This window comes from Rhamphochromis longiceps, linkage group LG10 (genome assembly GCF_057381845.1).
Source record: "Rhamphochromis longiceps isolate RC_006_pf linkage group LG10, R_longiceps_female_GT1.1, whole genome shotgun sequence".
Taxonomy (NCBI): Eukaryota; Metazoa; Chordata; class Actinopteri; order Cichliformes; family Cichlidae; genus Rhamphochromis; species Rhamphochromis longiceps.
Window position 1 is genome coordinate 20,352,189 of NC_140566.1, and position 22,238 is coordinate 20,374,426.

A 22,238-nucleotide genomic window follows, 5' to 3' on the forward strand; every position below is an offset into this window, starting at 1 on the left:
TTCGTTAAAAAATCTGAGGCAATGTTTTGATTGACTAAAGGTTGTCAGCATGTAAATCTGCTCTGCAGTGTCACCAGTGTTTGAGCCCACTCTTAAGATAGAAAATAATACTGTACATCAACATCAATTTGATCCTGGGAAGAGACATGAATCTTTGGGTTTGCACCAGGAAGGACATCACATCTTTAGCTGCCTTCTGTGAATAAGGGTGCAGCTGATCTACCATACAGAAGTCAAACATGATTTCATTCATTTTTCCGTCTTCCTTTAAAAAACAAATTGATTGGGGTTTTTATGCCATCTATCCATTTTCTTCAAAGAAATGTATTATTTTTCTTCTTATTTTTAAAAATAAAACAATCACAAATCAATTGGGTTTATTAAAAAAGCAGAACAAAAAAAACCAGCAAATTTGATTGAGACAGATTAAACAGAAGAATAAATGAAATTGAAGTGCTGTAGCAAGACACCCAAGACATTATTAATGTATTAATAATATTCCCACACTGACTTTAATAAATGTGGTAACAAAGTAAGGCCTATATCCTCTTTTCTGTACTATTGGCTCCAAAAATGTTCAGGTTCGCTTCTGGGAAGAGAACACAAACCTGGTGACCTGATGGATTGATGGGAATTATGTTCACAGTTGTATTCTCCATAAATATGAAATAAATATCAATCTTGATGTGTTTTGCTTCATGTGGAGTCCAACACACAATTTATTGTAGTCTACCTTTTATCTGTGAATTAAAGGGGATCTATTATGGTCAGTGTCAGATACACACATTTAGCCTTTGTGTGGTGTTCATATTTTTGTTACTCTGCCAATGCTGGTGGGTCTTGTGAACCCACTGCATTATGTGCTCATTAAATCAATACACCCACAAGTTATGTAAAAAATACTTACCAGCTGCTAAGTACATAACAATTCAAAGTAACACGGAGCACATATATGGTTAATATTTGGATAATATTTTACCTCTGTTAGAAGCTATTTACGTATAAATAAAAGTCCATATTACTTTTTTTGTTACAAAAACAGATAAATCTCTCACAGAATATAAATAAAGCAAAGTTTTTGATCACTGCTCATATTTATTTCTTTGAATTTAATTAGAAGTTGAACATATGCTACACAGCAGTCCCACTGAACAAAAAGCCTATTCACGCCTGTCTATTCAATATACTAGGGGCATTTTTGCTGTGTTGCATATGAATTTCTTGTTACAAGAACTACAACCTATGCATGTATTTTGTGTCTTCTCCCATATGGAAAAGATATATATAAATCTTATAAAGTTTGTATCTGTCTTGTGTGAAACTTGTATGAAAAGCATATAAGTGTGAAAACAGATATAAGATCCCTTGAAAAATTATATAATGAAACTTGTATATTTCTGATACTTACTTAAACAATGTATGAAAGTAATGCGAAAGTGGCCACTTTCATGAGTAAATCATGTAAGCCTTATATGATTTACTCATGAAAGTGGCCACTTTCATGAGTAATCACATATAAGTTTTTACTATTTCTTTTCCGTATGGGCTTGGCCATCTTGGATCCACACACATTGCAGCTCTTCTTTTTGTTGCTACTAGATCAGGGAACTTCTCCTGATATGAAGAAGTGCCACGCTGACAGCCATGTGGGGTGACTTATTCTTTGGGCAAGAATTTCATAATTTTTTCACATCCATATTTTGGCTCTTGCTGGCTGCTGATGAGCTTGTTTTGGAGCTGCCTGATCTTCAAACTCACTGTCAGAGTCTGAATTGATGATGGTGCTATAGCTCACCTGGCTGAGCAGGTGGCCCATGTGTTGAAGGCCAGAGTGCACGCTGCGAGGGTCTGCGTGTGACCCAGACAGTTTGCTGTGTGTCATTCCTCCTCACTTTTCCCCTGCCCTCCTATCCAATGAAGGGGAAAGCCCTAATTTTCTGAAAACTATTCCTATTCATCATCTCCCATGTCTTGTCTCTCTTCAAAAAGCACTAAGGTTCTCTGAGCAGAGAATTTCACCATATTGATCGAGAAGGAGCGAGAAAGGCAAAGCTATTTATTTGTTGTGTTCCACCCCTGATTTTCAACTAGGCTAAAGTATGAGAAAATACAGAGTAGTTCCTGAAAGTCAGTGGTTATAATGTGAAGGAATGAGGGAACAGCCAGGTGTAGGTGCTTGAAGTGTAATGATGTCTGAACCTTGTGTGGGAAAAAACAGGCGCAAAAAGACAAAACACACTCCGGCTGACACATATATACAGGAGCACAGAAGCACACTGACAGCAGGCTACATTGGAGGAGGATGGAGGTGAGGGACATAGCATGTTCACACTTTTATGACACACAGGACACAAACAACAAATGTGTAAATGTTTGTTTCTTATGTTCTTCAAAGAAAATGGGCCATAGGCAAGACGGCTTCAGTTGAAATAATAATAAATCCCAGAAGTTTTCCTTTTGGTAAACACTGAAAACCCAAATGCCACACGAGGGCTAAAATAGTCAGTTCATAGTCAACTTGAGTTGATGAGTTGATAACCTTAAAGACCAGTGGTTCAATCCCTGCCTCAGTTTGCACACCAGAGTATCTTTGGGCAAGATACTAAATCCCAAGTTGCTTTCTGATAGAGTGTGTGTCAGTTAGGAGAAAAAAGTGCTTGTATGAATGGGTGAATGAGGCATGTTGCATAAAGTATTTTGAGTGCTTAAGTAGATTTTAAAAGCACTATAGAAGAACCAGTCCATTTATCATTTACCAATGACTACAAAGTGCCCAGGTCCTATGGCTGCAAAACATGCCTAAATCACTATTTATGGAGTGGCTGTAGCTCAGGGGGTAAAGTAGGGGTAAAGTCAACAAATCGGAAGGCTGGTGGTCCGATCACTGGCTGCTCCAGTCTGTGTGCCAAATATCCTCGGGCAACTGAACCCTCTCCAATGCATTCACTGGCATATGAATTAAATAGTGTGTTAGCTAGAAGAGTGCTCGGGTGAATATGGTAAAAAAAAAGTCGCGTGAATGCTTGAGTAGAGGATTAAAGTGCCATATAAGAACTATTCCATGTTGACATTTGCTATGGGGGGTTTGTCTGGGTTTCTCCAAATTCAGCACTGTGAATTATGGCCAAATATCTCCACTCTGGTCTCACCTGTGCAAAGAAATTTGTTCCAGAAGTCTTGTAGTTTGTCCAGTTGGAACTTTCCAAACTTAAGCTATGCTGTCTGTCTGTGTTTTTAGAGAAACAAGGATTTCTTTTGACAACTCTTCCAACAAAGGCGTACTTGTTCCGTTTTTTTTCTAAACGTACTGTCATGAACTTTAACATTTAACATGCTAACTGATGCCTGTAGACTCTGAGACATATCTTTTGGGTATTTCACAGTTTCTCTGAGCATTGCACAGTCTGACCTTTCAGTGGATTTGCAGGAAGACCATTCTGGGAAGATTGCCTTGACTGTTTTCCATTTGTGAATAAGCTTTCTCACTGCAGAATGATGGACTTCAAATAGTTTGGAAATGTCCTTACAACTTTTACAGATTAATGAGCAATAATAATTGTTTCTCACTGATACTTGCTGCATTGTGTTAACACACACCAGAATGCTCAAAACGTCTTTACTAGATTGCAGACTGATGATCATTTAATCAAATGCATTTGATTAGCAGCACTTGGCACCTACTTATTTTCTTGATTCCTATGGAACCAGCACGAGTGTAGTTTTTCACAAACTGCCCGCATCCTGTATGTTTGAAACTTTCTTTTTCACGTGACTAAGGGTGTTTTCACACCTGCTGACTTTAGCGCATTTAAATCGAACTCTAGTTTGATTTCCTGTTTGGTGCGGTTGTTTATGCAGATGAGAACACAGCAAACCCACCCGGGTGCGGAACAAAACTCCAAAGCAGCTCGTCTGTGGTGTGAATGTGAACCAACCTCAATCCCACCCAAACACCAGGTATGCTTGTTAGTTCGAGCTAAAAAAAACCCAAAACACGTCCTGTAGCAATGTATGCTTTGTATTGTAGAGTGAACTAAGGTATTATAGATGTGCAAAGGTCTGTAAGAGCTAGCACCTAGATGTGAAATGAGCATAAATGCTTTCTCAAAAGACCAGATAACAGCACCCTCTACCTGTATTTACTTTTCTTACTTGCACCCCAGACACATTTGGTCAGGCTGCACACTGACTAGTCATATGTAGTTTGTAGTGATGTGTCTTGATTCGATTAGACCTCACTTGTTTTCTTTGGTGAAAACAAACCAAAACACAGGGAAAAGCTACAAGTTATCAAACTTATCGACTGATTTGGATCAGAGTAAATGCACTATAGGTGTGAAAACGCACTAAGACTATCTGCAGATATGCTAACCTCCTTATTTGAATCTTTGGCCATGGTTAATAAGAGCAGCAACCTCTATAACAGCATATACATGACAGAAAATAAGAAAACGCATGATAGGTCCAGTTTAACTTAGCTGTGATGTTTTATCTGTAATGAATTTAAACTGAGTGCACAAATACTTTGTCTTTGTGATTTATAAATAAAATTGAAAGTAAAAAAATAGGTTACTGGCACCAGGGATTTGCAATGTTACATGTTTTATATCCAAAAGTTAGATGTACAGTATTATTTTCTGTGTTTTATTTAGGTGGGTGGTGTGGTGATGTGTGGGTGTTCATGTGCTAATGGGGTTTTGCCAGTAGGGGGCGCTGTATTTGAGAGGGCTCATCAATGCCTCTATAAAAGAAGACTGATTTGTGAATGAGAGAATAAAAATGTTTGGAGCAGACGCTCGCGAAACACAAGTGGATGCTGTGTAATTATTCAAAGCTATACGAAGACAACACAGGTGGTGGTAGCAGGGAGTTATACAGACTATCATGAAGAAGTAGGACGCACAAATAATGTAGGTTAGCATTTATGAGGCAGCAGGACTATCTGTCTCGAACAACTCACCAGAGACAATGTCTGCATTTGTGTGTATTTCTTTTTGTGTGTGTGCACACTGCAAAAATGGCTAGTCTATATTTAGGAAAAAAATACTACATTTAATACAAAAAGCACTGAAAACAAGTGAAATTATCTGTCCATGCAGCAAGTTTATTTTACTTAATAAGAAATCTTGAAATAAGATTTTTTAATCCAGAAATAAAAGAACACATTTGAGAATTGAAGAGGGTTAAAATAAGCTTTAAAGAGCTCAATTTAAGATAAAATTACTTGATATCAAGTCCCAAATATTAGTTAAATATGCTAAATTACAGTCTTTTTTTATGTTTTGAATTCTTACTTGCAGCAAATGAATGCACTGCAACGAGAAAAATAGTTCTAATACTATGAAAAACTACTCAATATTAGTGAAATATGATTAATTTGTTTCTTGATTCAGGTTGGCTTATCTTAAAATAGAGCCGAATCAATATTAAATCCAGGCAAAAAAAACCTTAAAACAGACCTTTTTCCTACTCCTTGGCTTCTACTGAAATCACAACCAGGACAAGAGTGATATGCCAACATTTATTTCTCTCATGAGAACAAAATCCTTTTTTTTAAACAAAATAGGGCTGCTGCACAATCCCTAAAAGTCTAAATCAACCCTTTAAAAGGCCTAAACACAGAAAAAAAATTACAGTTTTGGCCTTAAACTTTTGTGACAGTCACATAGTCTCACAATGTTATAAATAATGGCATTACTGACTTAAAACTTTACATGCCTCAGGTAAAGTGTCACTAAGAAAAAAAAACAACAACTTTCATTTGTAAAGCATCTTAAGTAAAGCCGTTTCTCAGGACATTGCTAGGCAAATTAGGAACAAAGTTGTACAAACGTACTACAAAACTAAACAAACTGCAAATGACCTGATAAAATCCTGCTTGGTATTCACCTATTTTTCAAAGAACGACTTCCACTCAGCTATTGCTTTCTTATATGCACTAGTGGCATCTTGATCATGGATGGCATCAGTGATTACCTCAGTTTGTATGACAGAGAGGACCGTTGCAACACATTTTGGGTATGTTAAGTGCAAGGTGTAGTAATATGCCATCAACACCAACATTCCTTCCCAGAAATCCTCCAAGGGGAGAGTGGTCACTGGTATGTTTCCTACAGCAACAATGCTGGTTGTTCCATCAAAAAGCAGCACTGGGGAGGAGAGAGGCCGCTTCTCCAGGTATAGCATTGCATCTTCACCCGGCTAGAAAAGCACAAAAAAAGGACAAATTCTTCAAGATTTTCAATGAAAGGGTTGCTGTGCATCCAAACAGCTTAAGACACAAATAGCAATATCAAGAGTTTAGAATGCTCCAACTGATTTACTGTTGGAATAGAAGAAATAAATATAAAATATCTGACTTACATAAATATGAAATTTTGGAAATGTATTAATTCTGAGCATGAATTTTCTCTAATTTGCAGCATTTTTATCATGTCTATTTGTGCTTTTTTTCTCATTTGTTTTTTAAAACAATTTCTTTTAACTTTGTTACATATTCTAGTTTTTGAAGGCCTTTTTAAATATATCATTTTACTGCTTCTACTTGTATCCTAACTGCAATGTGCTTTTGCTCTGTGCTGCCTCTCTGGAGTAGGTTTTGAATAACAATTAAGAAATCCTGAATAAGGAGTAATTTAATCCCTGCTGAATTGAACTTCGACCTACTCTTATTAAGCAGGAAAAGCAAAATAATAATATTAATAATAACAATACAAGTAAATGGAGTACAAGTTACAGTGGCTGGTATTGCAGCTGTTCTCACCTTGAGGATATGAAGGAGAGCCTCACTGGCACTTCCCAGCCGCTTTGGTGGTGTAGTTTTTGAAGGAAAAAGAGATGGAAGTGCATTGAAGAGAGTGACAGTAAATTCCACTGTGAACAGAGAAAAGTATCTCAACAAAGCAATCCGAACATATCTGATGTGTGGATTTAATGTATGAAAAGGCCACTTACCTCCACGTACATCCAAGGGGAGAGGAGGTTTCAGGACCTTCTTCCAAATGCCATAGAACTGCACTTTCGAACAAAACTCTGCCCATCGACCCTTCATTTGATCTATGTATTTGCAGTTGGAGCCACCAATGATGCGACGCAGTTCATCCATCGCCTATGACAAAGTTGTGCTCAGTTAGTCAAACTAACTAAACCTATCCAGAGAAAGCAAGGAATTTAACTGAAGGTAGTTGAACTTACATTTTGTATGTCTTTGAAGCACGGGTATGCTTCAAATATTTTTCTGGGCCTGTCTTCTTCCCTTGTAATATCTGCGTCAATAAAAGTTCGTCTGGCCTCAAACTCCAGGTCCAAAATTTGAGCAACGTCACTTTGGTTGGGTTTTGCATTGGGTTTCCTGTACATGTTGCTCAAGGTTTTGTAATGCCTTGCCTGCATCTTCAGGCTGTCATGGTCTGCTAGGGAAAGCAAAGAGCAATTGTAAGACATGGTGTAACTAGACTTCACAAAATTCAGATTTTTCTAATCAGTCATTTCTAGTTGCATGGTTGTTTTTAAGTATAATATTTCTGAGAATTAATGTTTAGGTTAAATATGTTTGAGTAATGAACTGACCCTATATGTCCTGATCATTTCCCTTTGTGTCCTTTTCTTATAATGATCATGGATTTATGTTAATTGTTAGTTTGAACAGAATCAAATATTAAAACGACAGTTTAAGATGCCCGTGAATAAAACTGTGGTGAAAATAAGGTAAAGGTTGTTTACTGTGTATATCGTTCACATCAGTGTGAACAGTGATTATGAGCTGATGGATAAAAATATTTTAGGTAATTTGATCTATGACAGAAACACTGTGATAAGGCATGATAGATGTGACCAGCATGAGGATTTACATGTGTAAATAATCAGCACTGAGTAACAGCCATTACAACACAAAGTGTTAAAATACTTACTATGGCTAACTGGCAAACTGGAATGAGGGATCTATCATATGTTGATTTTACACACCTACTCGAGTTAATGCCAAACCACTATGATTTATGGAATAAACACTTAGAACGGGGTTCATTGCTGCAACCATATTTTGGAAAGAGCTGTAAGAGGAACCACAGTCAGACAGAGGTAGATAAGGGTGATGGTGGACTTACCAACAACATCATCTGGAGGTGCAGTTGAAGGACCTATATCAGCCCTGGGTGCAGAGCATGAGGCTGACTTGGATAATAGTGGTAAAGCCAGGGTAGTATTGTTTGACGTAGTTGGTACAGTGGAGGGTAGCGGCAATTGGGATTCTTTCTCTGAGGAAAAAACAGAAGATGAACAGAATGTAATAACAGGGAATAGCTAGAAAGTTAAGGAAAATACTCAACACTGTATAAATCTTGTGATGCACTCTGAACAGAAAACTGAGGGCAGGTGGTCTCTTTGAAGTTTTAGATGTCCAAAAGTCATTAGTACAGCAGACCAAAGTACACACCTGCATTTGAGTTATCCTCACTGAGGTCATCATTGCTCTCAAGAAGTATGGTATAGTCACTTGAACCACTTGCTTCACCACTTAGGTCACCTTCAGTCCCATTGTCTGTGTCATCTGAGCTGAAAAGAGTCTTCCTGGGCCTGCCTCGTTGTGGCATGGAGCCCTGCCTCTTCCTTGGAGACTTCATATTTTGGAGTCGTTTGTACAGTTTGGTGTAGATGGTCAGCTGTGGTAAAATAATATATATTTGTACATCATTTTATTATCTCACTCAATTTTAGATATTGTAGTGGGTAAAGAATGACTTACGTATGGCATGTGTGTGTCAGCATCACGTAACATGGGGTAATAGTCGACAATCTTCTGCGACATTGCTCTCATTTCGAGTTTGGAGGGGTATGTTACTTCTTTCCCCATGGGACTAGCACGGAGGATTGCAACCATGCTGGTGACGGTGTTCCTTACAAGTCTGCAACATAGCTCCTTCGACATCCTACAGTCCTTTTCCTTTCCACTGTGGAGCAATGCAAAGTACTGACTGCGCACCATGTCCAACTCTGAATCTGTATACACCACATACTCTGGTGGGTCTGGCATTTTCATTTTTTTGTCAGCAGTGTAGGAAATGGGAGTGGAAGTTTGAGGCTGACATTGTGACACATCAAAGCCTAAGGGGTTACTCTCGCTTCGATGGAAAGTGTTGGCATCTTGGTCAGTACTCTTAAACTATAACAATTGTGGGATATAAACAAAAATACACAATTAGGCAAATTAATGCTAGACAATATGGACAGTAATCATCTTCTTAGTGGTATAATGTGTATTTACCTTTTGGCTGATAAAATCCCAAATCTTCTTTCTACGGAAGAAATTTTCATGGCCCGGAAAAAGATCCTTTAGGTCATCCCGGGTAAAGCTCCTCAAAGTTTCCTCATCAATATTCGCAGCTGTAAAAGAGAAAAACAACTTCAAAAGTGATATTTATTTCTCTTTTCCTGGGCGTGGCTTATTACATATTGAGGTCATTTTTTTTTGTCAATAAATGTATTTTAGCAATAAGTAATATTAACAGGATAAAATGTCAAACTTAAAACAGTTTATCAAATATTTGGGAATGCAATAAAACTATTTTTGGCTGTCTTCAAGAATGATGTTCCAAGTCTATTTAGGCAAAGACAGCTCAAGGCTATAATGTGGATAAAGTTCAGAGTAGAGTGCAATCCTAGCTCCAAGTTTCAGAAATGATGCTAACAGATGCTAAGGCTGCTTAGCTAACGTACCAAAATAACTGAAAAATAAGACTTACCCTGCAACACAGACAGTATGGCATCGTCAAAGTTGTCCATGCCGTGACAGCAGTTCTCTAGTTCGGTTCCAAAGCCTCCACTCACAGTACCTGGAAATATCCTACGGCTTAAATAAGAACATTTAGCTAAAGTTAACACATTAGCTAGATTGCTAACTAGCAGCCCTCACAAAACACGACTTTATCTTAATAACACCGTTGTACCATAGTATTTTTCAAATCAACTTAATGTTACCAACCTTAAATTACTGTTCACTTTGTTTAGATAAATAATTTTGATCTTCCTAACGGTCCTGATGGTTAACAAAGCAGGGGAAAAGAGTTTGTCCCGCGTGAAAGTAACGTCACGACAGGAACTGAGAATGCGCATGCAGAAAATTATTTATATTTAATTTTTTTTAAGTAAAAAAAAAGAAAATAAAAATATAAATTCAGTCTTAAACACTTATTGCCTAAAAATAAATATAACTGATGTAATTTAAACCTGAAAAATTGGATAATTAAGGATGCATATATTTTTAAAATTGCCTACCTTTCCCATGGTCCCACACTCTCATCTGTGGCCTTCAGTGGAGAGCGGTAAAGTAAAGCTGCATTGCTACTGCGCGAAAACAGTTCACCATGGCGCTCTGGAGATGTATGATCTGTTTTATCTTTGTTTCTTTAACTCTGAAGGTGCTCCTTAGCCACATAAATGCAGCTCATGGTCGAAGGCAGGATTTTTGGGTTTACTGTGGAATAGATGGCTGTGAACAAGATTTCAGAGTTTTTAACTCATTCTTTCGCCACATTAAACGGACGCACCCTCTGTATTTGACGAATGGAAGCCCACCAAGAGGATGGAGGATCCCCCCAACATCCCACTCTTTAGGATCGGAAAATTTTGGTGTTTCAGTCTTTGCCAACTGTAGTACTGCAACAACAACCAGCACCGTGGAAATATCAACTGGTGGATCTTGGCCTGAAGTGCAGGAGCCTCAGGTTGTTGACAGCCCGATCACGGTAAGTGTTAAACTAAATAAAATGTAGTGTGGCTTCTGATGACAAATTTAGCTATGTCTAACTCCTCGTATTTGGTCCTATATTACTTTTAATCATTTTCTCCATTTTTAATCAAGAGAAATTTAACGAGATCTCGCGATATTATACCGCTAAATATTGTTCTTCAAACTGTTACAAGCGATTTCCACCATGGTTGGATTTTAAATCACAATTTCATCCTGCAGGATGAAATGAAAAACAAATAAACAGAATAGCAGTTCAGTGTAGATAGTACAGGCTATGCTGCAGCCGGAGAAGGCACACACTCTGCGGCTGGCATGTCTCCTGGTGAAGTTTGCATCAAAGACACTCTCAGCGCGTTTAAATCGTTCAATGTGACAGCAATTTGGGTATCTCGTAGGAATTACAGTTTCAGGTAAGACACAGAGTATTTGGAAGCACTGTAAAAAAAATCTGTTGGCTAGAAATACTGCCAAAACATGGATAAGAATGATTTTTTTGAAAATTAAATAAATTAATAAATGCATACAATAAAATATATCCATATACTAATACTAACATAAATTCTAAGTGCAAATCTAAATTACGTGATTTAAAAATACATAAATAATTTAATAAATACAACAAACATGTAAAGAAACTAATATCTAAGTGCGAACAAAAATTCATTATTTAAAAAGATAAAATCTCATTCTCATGAATCCAATCCCTAGCCTCATCAAAACAATGGACAACCCCTTTTTTATTGTTTCTTTGTCTTTGATTTCTTTTCCATTTTTTTTCTTTATTCCAAAGAATGAATATTATATTATCTTATATTATATTGAATATTCACAACTGTAACACTAATCACTGTCATGCACTTTGTTTTTTAATGGACCAATCATTAGGTGTAACTGATTATACCTGTTATGTAAGAATTTCTATAATTGGCCAGGAGTTTGGACTAACTTTGTTTTTCTGCTCTAAAGGAAGAAGCTGTTGCTACAACATCCTTTACCAGACATGATATTACCAGATCTGCTGCAGCTTTTGCTATCAGTGTTCAAGAACAGTGCCACTTATCACAGGTATGTTATAGTCTTAATGGATCAATACATTACATAAGGCAATCAATGTCTTACTTGTTCATAATGGAATTCAGAATTTTTTTTTTAATATAAATGCAGAATAAGTTACTTTTGTTTCAAATGTTTTCACAGAGAACGGTCAAACATATCATCTCAGGAGTGCAACAGTATCAGGCTGTTCTTTTGGATACGCTCAAGGAAAGAATGAAGACAGTGTTTGAAGATAATGCCGAGGGAACCACTCAGCTTCAAGATGAGGCTTTGGCTACATTTGATAAATTCATGGATCCTTTCTCCACCATTGCATATGGACAGTGTAGAGCCATAGGGGAAATGTTCTGTCCAGTCAACGCCGAGGAAGTAGTAGTATCCCAGAAGATATGTTGGGTAAAGCAAGGTCTTTCAAGGGTCATGTCCTTAAGGAACAAAAGTTTTTACTATGTACCATTAATTGAAAGTCTAAAGCAGTTAATGACTAATGAGAGAATCTTTACCATGTTGAACACTGCACCACAAAGAAGCAGAGAGGGATTCTTCTATGATTTTAGAGACGGGTCCCTCTTTACATCTCACCCCTTGTTTTCTCAGAGGCCAAATGCATTGCAATTAATACTGTACACAGATGAAATTGAAATATGTAACCCCTTAGGGTCCCATGCTTCTGCAAACAAATTGGTCATGTTTTATTATACTTTAGGAAATATTGATCCAAAATTTAGGTCAAAGTTAGCTGCAATACGACTTCTTGCTATTGCTAAAGCAAGTGACATTTCTCAGTGGGGTATTGATGTTGTACTGAAAAGAATACTTCAAGATCTATCACTGCTTTACAATGGTGTAAGGATTGAAATGTCAAATGGTGAAATTGAATTGTTTGGTGCTGTTATAGCCATTTGCGGAGACACGCTAGCCCAGCATGAGATTGCTGGCTTTAAAGAAGGGATTGGTTTTGCTTATAGCAAATGTAGACACTGTGAATGCAACTTTGATGATATGCAAAGTGTTTTTGAGGAGAAGAAGTTTGTTCAAAGAACTCTGGAGAAACATATCAGGCAGTGTTTTGAAATAGATAATGTTATGTTACTGCTTAGTTAATTTCATGTTGTAAATGTTAGTAAGTGCGCCGCCCTGCGGTCCCTTTAAGTCGATATTTTGTGACAGTAGAAGAAGAGTTAGACAGGAAGTTCATGTTTGCTTGCGATGCTGCTTCAAGATGGCTGCTCCACATTCGTGTCCTTCTTTGGGTGTTTGTTAAAGCATTGGCTGTAAGTACTCAATGGTAAAGCAACGAGGCATTCAAAGTGCTGTCTTTATGTGTGATGGACCACAGTTAGCAAGTTTTCTATGTGCTATTCATATGTAAATGAGATCGCCAGTTCATATGCTAATTAACGGTGCTAATCGTCATGTTAGCTCTTCGAATGCATTGTTAGATCATTGGCACATGTTGTTGTTAACAGTACAGATTATTAATGTACATTTCCACATATGTTTTATTGTTACAGTTTCACAAAATGAAAGAACCAGTAAACTTCTCAAGATCTCATCTATTGTCTGGAGTTCCTAGGTTCATGTTTAGCTGTGTGGATAGCTAGTCAGACTTCTAGCGAGGCCATTTACAGTGAAAAGACAGCACCACAGCAAACATCATAGCTACAGAAGCCACCGCGTGGAGCTACAACCATCCTATAAGCTAAGTAAAGTATACGGGCGGACACAATCAAAATACAACAAATCCAAAATGTCTGAAAGTAAATCCTCCAAAGCCGAGACAGAGTCAGTCCGTTCCCACAAACCACCATCAAGAGCAGGTTCGTCAGCTAGCATTGAACTGCTCAGAGCAAGAGCAAAGGCTGAAGCTGCCCAAACAAGAGCCTCATATACAAAGAAAGAAATAGAAATTAAAGTCGAGCAAGCACGCTTACAAGCTACTCTTGACGCGCTGAGAGCGGAACAAGAGAAGGAAGCTGCCATAGCAGAAGCTAATTCTTTAGAAGCTGGTCTACTTGAATTAGGCTTCGAAACACGCAGTGTAGCTTATGGGCCACCCCTATCTGAGAGCAAAGAAAAACGCACTGCGCAGTATGTTTTGGAACAAACAGCTATCAATGCAGCAGAATCAACAGCCCCAGTAAAAACTGAATACAAAGACCCTACACCCGCCTTTCAAGAAATTGCTATAAAAGAAGGAAACAAAGCAAACTGTGCTGCTACTCATAACGAACTGTACAAGCCCCCATCCACCAACTACAAAGAGTTTACACCTCTTGTTCAGACACCATATAAATCCAGTTATACTCAGGGCAATGAACATGCCCCGAGCCAACACACTTACGACCTCGCCAAATATCTAGCCCGCAGCCAGCTCATTACTACAGGCCTTACCAGGTTTGATGACCAACCCATGAGTTACTGGGCATGGAAATCATCTTTCAAAACCGCAATAGCAGGGTTAGACCTTTCACCAGGAGAAGAGCTGGATTTGCTGGTGCGCTACCTTGGTAAAGATTCAGCTAAACAAGCCAAACAAATGAGAGCTGTCAATATCAGATGCCCTGAAGTTGGTTTAGCTATGGCTTGGGACAGACTTGAAGAAATATATGGCTCCCCAGAAGCTGTAGAGCAAGCTCTCTTTCAAAAGGTCGACAGCTTCCCTAAAATCACACTTAAAGAGCCTTATAGACTCCGTGATCTTGCCGACCTAATGTTAGAGCTAGAGACAGCCAAGTTGGACGGTTACTTACCTGGCTTGACCTACTTAGACACATCAAGAGGGATCCAAGCGATAGTCGAAAAATTGCCGTACAATCTACAAGAAAGGTGGATGAATATTGGTTCAAGGTACAAGCACGATTATGGCGTCAGCTTTCCCCCCTTTACTGTGTTTGTCAACTTCATTCGCACTGAAGCCAGAACACGAACTGACCCTAGCTTCAGCGTCCACAGCCCTAACCAACCCATAACATCAGAACGAAGACACATGCACGAAAGGTTCTCCAAAGGACCCATATCTGTTCACAAAACTCAAGTACAGGACAAGGCAGATGCAGAAAAGTCTAAGTATGCTGTGAATCCAAATAAACAGTGCCCAATTCACAGCAAGCCTCATCCTCTGAAAAGGTGCAGAGGGTTCAGAGAGAAACCCTTGGAAGAGCGCAAACAGATCCTCAAAAAATTAAACGTCTGCTTTCGCTGCTGCTCATCTACTGACCATTTAGCCAAGAACTGTGAATCAGAAACCACGTGCACTGAGTGTGACAGCAAAAATCACATTTCTGCCCTCCACCCAGGTCCAGCACCATGGGAGTCTAAATCGCCCCCTTCCCCACAGCAAGGCGGGGAGAGAGACAAAGCAGACACCCAAGAAGTCACGTCTCGGTGTACTGAGGTGTGTGGGGAAGGAGTGAGCGCCAGAGAATGTTCAAAAATCACACTAGTGAATGTATACCCTGCTGGACACAGAGATCAAACAAAGAAAATGTATGCAATCTTGGACGATCAGAGCAATCGATCGCTGGCACGTTCCCAGTTCTTTGATGTTTTTCAGGTCCAAGGAGAGAGTCGCCCGTACATGTTAAAGACGTGTGCCGGACTCACAGGAGTATCAGGGAGAAGTGCTTCTGGCTTTATAGTAGAGTCAGTGAATGGAAAGGCAAGTCTTCCTCTGCCAACACTCCTCGAATGTAACGAAATTCCAGATAACCGCTCTGAGATACCAACTCCAGAAGCTGCCCAACACCACGCCCATCTACGACAGATTGCCAACTTGATCCCGCCATTAGACCCAAATGCTGACATACTACTACTGCTGGGACGAGACATGCTTCGAGTCCACAAAGTCCGGGAGCAGATAAACGGCCCAGACGACGCCCCATTTGCTCAGAGACTCGACATGGGTTGGGTCGTGGTAGGTGACATCTGTCTCGATGGAGTGCACAGACCCCCACACGTGAACAGCTATAAGACTTTCATACTGGAGAATGGCCGTGCAAGCCATTTTCAGCCATGCAACGGTCAAATAACTGTTAAAGAGACATTTACCAAAGCTCCTGAGCGCAGTCACAGCCTCCCAAGCCTTCCTGTGTCAGGATGTAATGTGGACAGCATTGGTCAGCAGGTCTTCACACGAACAGCGGATGATCACAAACTTGCACCATCAGTTGAGGATATGCAGTTTCTCCAAATAATGGACTCAGAGTTCTATCAGGGCAGCGACAATAGCTGGGTTGGTCCTCTGCCTTTTCGATCGCCTCGACAACGGCTCCCGAACAACAGACAACTAGCCTACGATCGCCTTATGTCACTCCGGCGCACTCTTGAAAAACGACCTGAAATGAAAACACACTTTCTGGAGTTTATGGAGAACATGCTTACCAGAGGACATGCTGAAGTGGCACCAGCTCTCAGTCAGAACCAGGAATGCTGGTACCTCCCTTTGTTTGGGGTTTACCATCCAAAGAAACCCGCCAAAATTAGGGTCGTGTTCGACTCAAGCGCCCCACATGAAGGAGTCTCTCTCAACGACGTGTTGCTAACAGGCCCCGACCTCAACAACAGTCTTGTTGGGGTGCTCATAAGATTCAGAAAGGAGCAGGTGGCCATAACGGCGGACATTGAACATATGTTCCACTGTTTTGTTGTCAAAGAGAGCCACAGAGACTTTCTCCGCTTCTTGTGGTACAAAGATAACGACATGTCATCTGAAGTTATAGAGTATCGCATGCGAGTGCACATTTTTGGGAACAGTCCCTCCCCCTCTGTCGCCATATATGGGTTGAAGAAAGCAGCAGCGACTGGTGAGCTAGATTTTGGGATTGAGGTGCGGACATTCATTGAGCGAGATTTCTATGTCGATGACGCTCTCAAGTCATTTCCTACTGAAGAAAAGGCCATACAAGTTCTCCAACAAGCTCAACGGGCTCTTGCTTCTTCAAACCTCAGACTACACAAAGTAATCTCCAACCGCCCTACAGTCCTAGAAGCTTTCCCACCAGAGGACAGGGCAAAAAACATTGGAAACTTAGACCTGTGTGCTCAAGGCTCGCCAGTGCAACGCAGTTTGGGGCTGCTGTGGAATGTTGACACAGACACCTTCACATTCAAAGTTGACAATGAGCAAAAGGCCTTCACACGTAAAGGTGTCCTCTCTACTGTCAACAGTCTCTACGACCCTCTGGGGTTTCTCGCTCCAATCACAATTCAAGGCAGACTGATTCTTAGAGAACTTACCAGCTTGACGGACGACTGGGATGCAGCACTCCCAGACAACATGAAGGCAGAGTGGAGCAATTGGAAGGACTCACTTCAAGATTTAGAAGATCTCCAAATACCACGCCCCTACACTTCTCTCTCTACATCTGGCGCCCAAACCAAAACACTTTGTGTATTCGCTGATGCATCCGTGAAAGCCATTGCAGCTGTCGCTTACATCAAACTGTCTACTTCGAACAAAACAGAAATCGGCTTTGTGTTTGGAAAAACAAAGCTAGCTCCTCAAGCCGGCCTCACAATTCCAAGACTAGAGTTATGTGCTGCAGTGCTTGCAGTTGAAGTTGCGGAGCTGATAGTAGCAGAAATAGACATCATGTTTGACGACATTGAGTACTACACTGACAGTAAAGTCGTGCTAGGCTACATCCACAATCAGTCACGAAGGTTTTATGTGTACGTGCATAACAGGGTCCAACGCATCCTCCAATCAACATGCTCCAACCAGTGGAGGCACGTTCCATCCGAACTCAACCCAGCAGATCATGGGTCCCGCTCCGTTGCAGCAGCGCAACTGAGCAGCACAACATGGTTTAAAGGGCCAGCCTTTCTCCTCAAACCGTCCGCACAGTCGCAATCTCCAGTCACGTTTGACCTTGTGGATCCCACTCTTGATACAGAAATACGTCCGCTGGTGACAACAAATCTGACACAAATCGCAAGGTCAACAGTAAGTTCATCCCATCTTGAGAGGTTTTCCAACTACAGTCCTCTCCTCAGAGCAGTTGCCCGCTTGACCCACATTGCTCGTTCCTTTGGTCGATCCAACCAAGCATCCAGCTGTCGTGGTTGGCATCTCTGTCAACCCACAGTGGAAGAATTGGAAAATGCGAAGGTCTGTATCATAAAGAGCGTTCAGAGTGAGTGCTACGAAAAGGAAATAAAGTGTATTCAGGAAGGGATCCCTATTCCCCCCTCAAGCAGTCTTTGGAAACTGCATCCTATTCTAGATAGCAATGGACTCTTAAGAGTTGGAGGCCGAATCATACAATCTGAACTGGGTATCGACACCACTCACCCTCTCATCATCCCTGCCCGACACCACTTGGGAACGCTCTTAATACGGCACTATCACGAGACTGTGAAACACCAAGGAAGACATTTCACGGAAGGTGCCATTAGAGCTGCAGGATTCTGGATGGTAGGAGCCAAAAGGGCTATCAGCACAGTGCTTTTTAAGTGTGTCACATGCAAGAAATTGAGAGGAAAAGCGGAATGTCAGCAAATGGGAAACTTACCATCTGAACGAATGCAAGTTGCACCCCCCTTCACATATGTGGGTGTAGACGTGTTCGGGCCATGGGACATTGTAACCCGGCGCACGAGAGGAGGACAAGCTAGCTCTAAAAGGTGGGCCGTGATGTTCTCATGTCTGTCAACAAGAGCAGTCCATATCGAGTTGATCGAATCAATGAGCACAGACAGCTTTATAAATGCTTTAAGGCGACTTTTTGCAATCAGAGGCCCAGCAAGACAACTAAGATCGGATTGCGGTACGAACTTTATCGGCGCCTCTCGGGAACTGAAAATGGACGGATCGAACATGTCAGTCAAGGATGTCGAAGGCTACTTAAGCAAACAAAACTGTTCATGGATCTTCAACCCACCTCATGCATCCCATATGGGCGGTGCCTGGGAGCGGATGATTGGGATTGCGAGGCGTATCCTCGACTCTATGTTACAGGACTGCAAAAGAACACTACTAACACATGAACTGTTGTCAACATTCATGGCAGAAGTCTGTGCCATCATGAATGCTCGCCCCCTGATTCCTGTGTCCACCGATCCTGAGTCACCCCTCATCCTCACGCCGTCGATGCTGCTCACGATGAAACCAGACTCAGCAGCGCCACCCCCTGGTGACTTTGGAAAGGGGATATTTCTGAAAGAACAATGGAGAAGAGTACAAGGTCTCGCTGACATGTTCTGGTCCAAATGGAGACGGGAATACCTTCATACTCTTCAGTTGCGACACAAATGGCAGGACAAGAAACAAAGTCTCAAGGAAGGAGACATCATTCTGCTCAAAGACATTCAGGTGAAGAGGGGCGATTGGCCCATGTGTATCATAACCAAGACTTTCCCAGGGAACGATGGACTTGTCCGGAAAGTCGAAGTAACTACTTCGCACTCAGGCGATAAGAAGACTTTCTGTCGTCCTGTAACAGAAGTGGTTTTGCTGCTGTCCCCCGAAAAGTTTAGTGACTGACAGTTTAATGTGGGATTGTTATAATCCCAGGCGGGGAGTGTTATGTTACTGCTTAGTTAATTTCATGTTGTAAATGTTAGTAAGTGCGCCGCCCTGCGGTCCCTTTAAGTCGATATTTTGTGACAGTAGAAGAAGAGTTAGACAGGAAGTTCATGTTTGCTTGCGATGCTGCTTCAAGATGGCTGCTCCACATTCGTGTCCTTCTTTGGGTGTTTGTTAAAGCATTGGCTGTAAGTACTCAATGGTAAAGCAACGAGGCATTCAAAGTGCTGTCTTTATGTGTGATGGACCACAGTTAGCAAGTTTTCTATGTGCTATTCATATGTAAATGAGATCGCCAGTTCATATGCTAATTAACGGTGCTAATCGTCATGTTAGCTCTTCGAATGCATTGTTAGATCATTGGCACATGTTGTTGTTAACAGTACAGATTATTAATGTACATTTCCACATATGTTTTATTGTTACAGTTTCACAAAATGAAAGAACCAGTAAACTTCTCAAGATCTCATCTATTGTCTGGAGTTCCTAGGTTCATGTTTAGCTGTGTGGATAGCTAGTCAGACTTCTAGCGAGGCCATTTACAGATAAAGCAAGCACAGATTTATTGAAAGCGTCCCTCAAAACTACTTATGGAATTAATAGAAGAAGCAGACTAGTTGATGTTCCTGCATTTGACCTGATCAAACAAACTCCACAGGACATAATGCATGTTATTTTTGAAGGTGTTGCATCAATGGAAGTTAAATTTGTATTAAAACACCTAATTCTCTCAGGACAATTGGAATTAGACAAGTTTAATTCAGACATTCAAAATTTTCCTTACTCACCTCTTGAAATACGGGATAAACCATGTCCTATTAGCTTTGGCACTTTAGCGGCTAACGACAACAAATTGAAACAGTCTTGTGGACAGATGCTAATTCTTTTAAAAATATTACTTTTTCTTTTGTATGGTGTGGAGAGTGAGTATGTTGTATTTATTAGAAAGTTAATTATGATAGTTCAAATAGTTCTTGCTCCCATTATTTCTTTACAAACTGTATTGCAACTGAGAAATATGATTGAAGAACACCTGTATCAGTTCAAGCAACTTTTTCCCGAAGCCAATATAATACCTAAGCAACATTATATGTTGCATCTTCCCAGTCAAATCTTATCCCTTGGACCTTTAATAAGGAGTATGTGCATGCGCTTTGAGGCAAAGCACTCCTATTTTAAACAGTGGGCTTCTAAGTTAAATTTTAAAAATGTTTGTAAATCCCTAGCAAACCACAATCAATTTCTTGAGTGTTGTCAAAATGAAATAGGCACTGAACATCCTATTTTTGCGAAAGAAAAGGAATCCGGGCCAGTATCAGCTGTTAAAAATAATGAATATGTTAGGAAAAAAATTAAAGAATTTTTTGGAATAGATGTCATGCAGTCTGTTGTCTCAGTGAAATGGTATGTTCTAAATGGCAATAAATACATTGCTGGGAAGTCCATGATTATTGCAGATGTGGATGGCACTTTCCCTGTGTTTGGACTGATAAAGGATATCTTTTTGATTGACTCATCTTTTATTGCTTTTGAGTACCAATGCTATGAAACTTTGAATTTAAATGAAGACTTATTGGCATATGAAGTAACTGTGCCCATTGTTGCTCAAGCTACAGAATTAGCCCATGAGCTCATTGATTACACTTCATACTTTTCTATTAGTTTTAAGGACAGTGTGTTTGTTCCAATCAAATACAGTCTTTCTGATATTATTTCCCATAGAAATCACCCTTAAGATTAGGGTTGCACCAAGTATTGGCTTAGTGTAGTTTGTGATGATATAAGTTGACAGTCATTAAATGTTCCCTAAACCAATGTCAATGTTGTACCACATAATGCTGGCATGCTGGGACAAACAGCTGTCTTTGAAATGTGATTTGTATCATAAATTGTGGTTAATTTTTTTCCCTTATATGTACAACTTTGAAGTCAGACATGATTTTGAATAAATAATATTTTCAACAGATGCCTTGTGTGAATTTCCTAAATCAAGCAAATTGAGTTTGTCACTCTATCTTGAAACAAGTGATATTTTGAGAGACATCTGGTGAGAGACCTAATGTAGGCTATTTTAAGAGTTATTCTTCCCATTTCTGGATTTCTGTACTAATATAGACACAATTATATGGTTATTCTCGATTTAAGTTTATTATCTAAAATCCAGACTTAGAAACAAGTAAATCTTTTTTAAAACAAGGCAAATAATCTGGCCTGTCTAAAAATAAGATTTTAAATCATGGCAAGCACCAGATAATTTGCAGTGCATAACCTAAAGAGTAGTCCCTCTGAGGCATATATGTGGATGTATGTGTGTGGCCCTGCTACCCAGAAGAGAAAACACAAGCCAAAGTTTGCCAGCCTGTGCAGTAAGTTAGTTGTCATCAGTAAATAGCTGCCTGTGTGGTACTGGGCCAGTGGGCAGGCAAAAATAATGAGGACTGAAGATGGAGCTTCACTTCACACAGCATGATTCTGGTCGACTTTCTAATAGACAGCTTTTTGTAATGTGAAAGAAAAAAACTGAGGGCTTTGGGTCAGTTTTCCCTCAGTTGTCCCTTATGCCCAAAATAGGGGACTTTCATTAGTGCTAAAAATGCTGATCTGGAACAACAGAATATGTTTGCAAAGGGATGGTTTAGCAGCCAGCACAAAGGGACAGCTTTGCACCTGGTCATTTTGGCAGTTTTATCACTCTTGACAGAAAAAAAGTTTAAAAAAAAAGAAAAAAAAAGAATAACAAAGGGCTGTCGATTCAAATACCTGTCTGACCTTGACTCTACTTTATTTTAGCTCTTATCTAATATGAACTAAAAAAAAACCCAAAAACATTCTAATACCCTTGAAAGATGTTATGTAACTGATTGTGACCCGGCTGTATTTTTTTGTTTTTGAGAAAACTTGGTCCTA

General features: G+C 39.9%; 3 protein-coding genes across 3 annotated transcripts; 2 read left to right on the forward strand and 1 right to left on the reverse strand.

Moving 5' to 3' along the window:
* Positions 1-5,184: 5,184 nt before the first annotated feature.
* LOC146660782 (uncharacterized) lies at positions 5,185-10,110 on the reverse strand. Its single transcript, XM_085420814.1, has 10 exons — positions 9,980-10,110; positions 9,741-9,847; positions 9,263-9,381; positions 8,744-9,160; positions 8,435-8,660; positions 8,106-8,255; positions 7,195-7,412; positions 6,955-7,108; positions 6,764-6,873; positions 5,185-6,201 (listed from the first exon to the last, which is right to left on the reverse strand). The coding sequence occupies exons 1-10, from the start codon at positions 10,108-10,110 to the stop codon at positions 5,890-5,892; spliced, it is 1,944 nt and encodes a 647-aa protein (XP_085276940.1). The 3' UTR covers positions 5,185-5,889.
* A 251-nt stretch (positions 10,111-10,361) lies between these two features.
* LOC146660783 (uncharacterized) lies at positions 10,362-12,907 on the forward strand. Its single transcript, XM_085421610.1, has 3 exons — positions 10,362-10,742; positions 11,714-11,812; positions 11,945-12,907. Exons 1-3 carry the CDS (start codon positions 10,362-10,364, stop codon positions 12,905-12,907), a joined length of 1,443 nt encoding a protein of 480 aa, XP_085277736.1.
* Positions 12,908-12,994: 87 nt separating this feature from the next.
* LOC146660784 (uncharacterized) lies at positions 12,995-19,289 on the forward strand. Its single transcript, XM_085421611.1, has 2 exons — positions 12,995-13,077; positions 13,318-19,289. Exon 2 carries the CDS (start codon positions 13,554-13,556, stop codon positions 19,287-19,289), a length of 5,736 nt encoding a protein of 1,911 aa, XP_085277737.1. The 5' UTR covers positions 12,995-13,077; positions 13,318-13,553.
* The last annotated feature ends 2,949 nt before the right edge of the window (positions 19,290-22,238 follow it).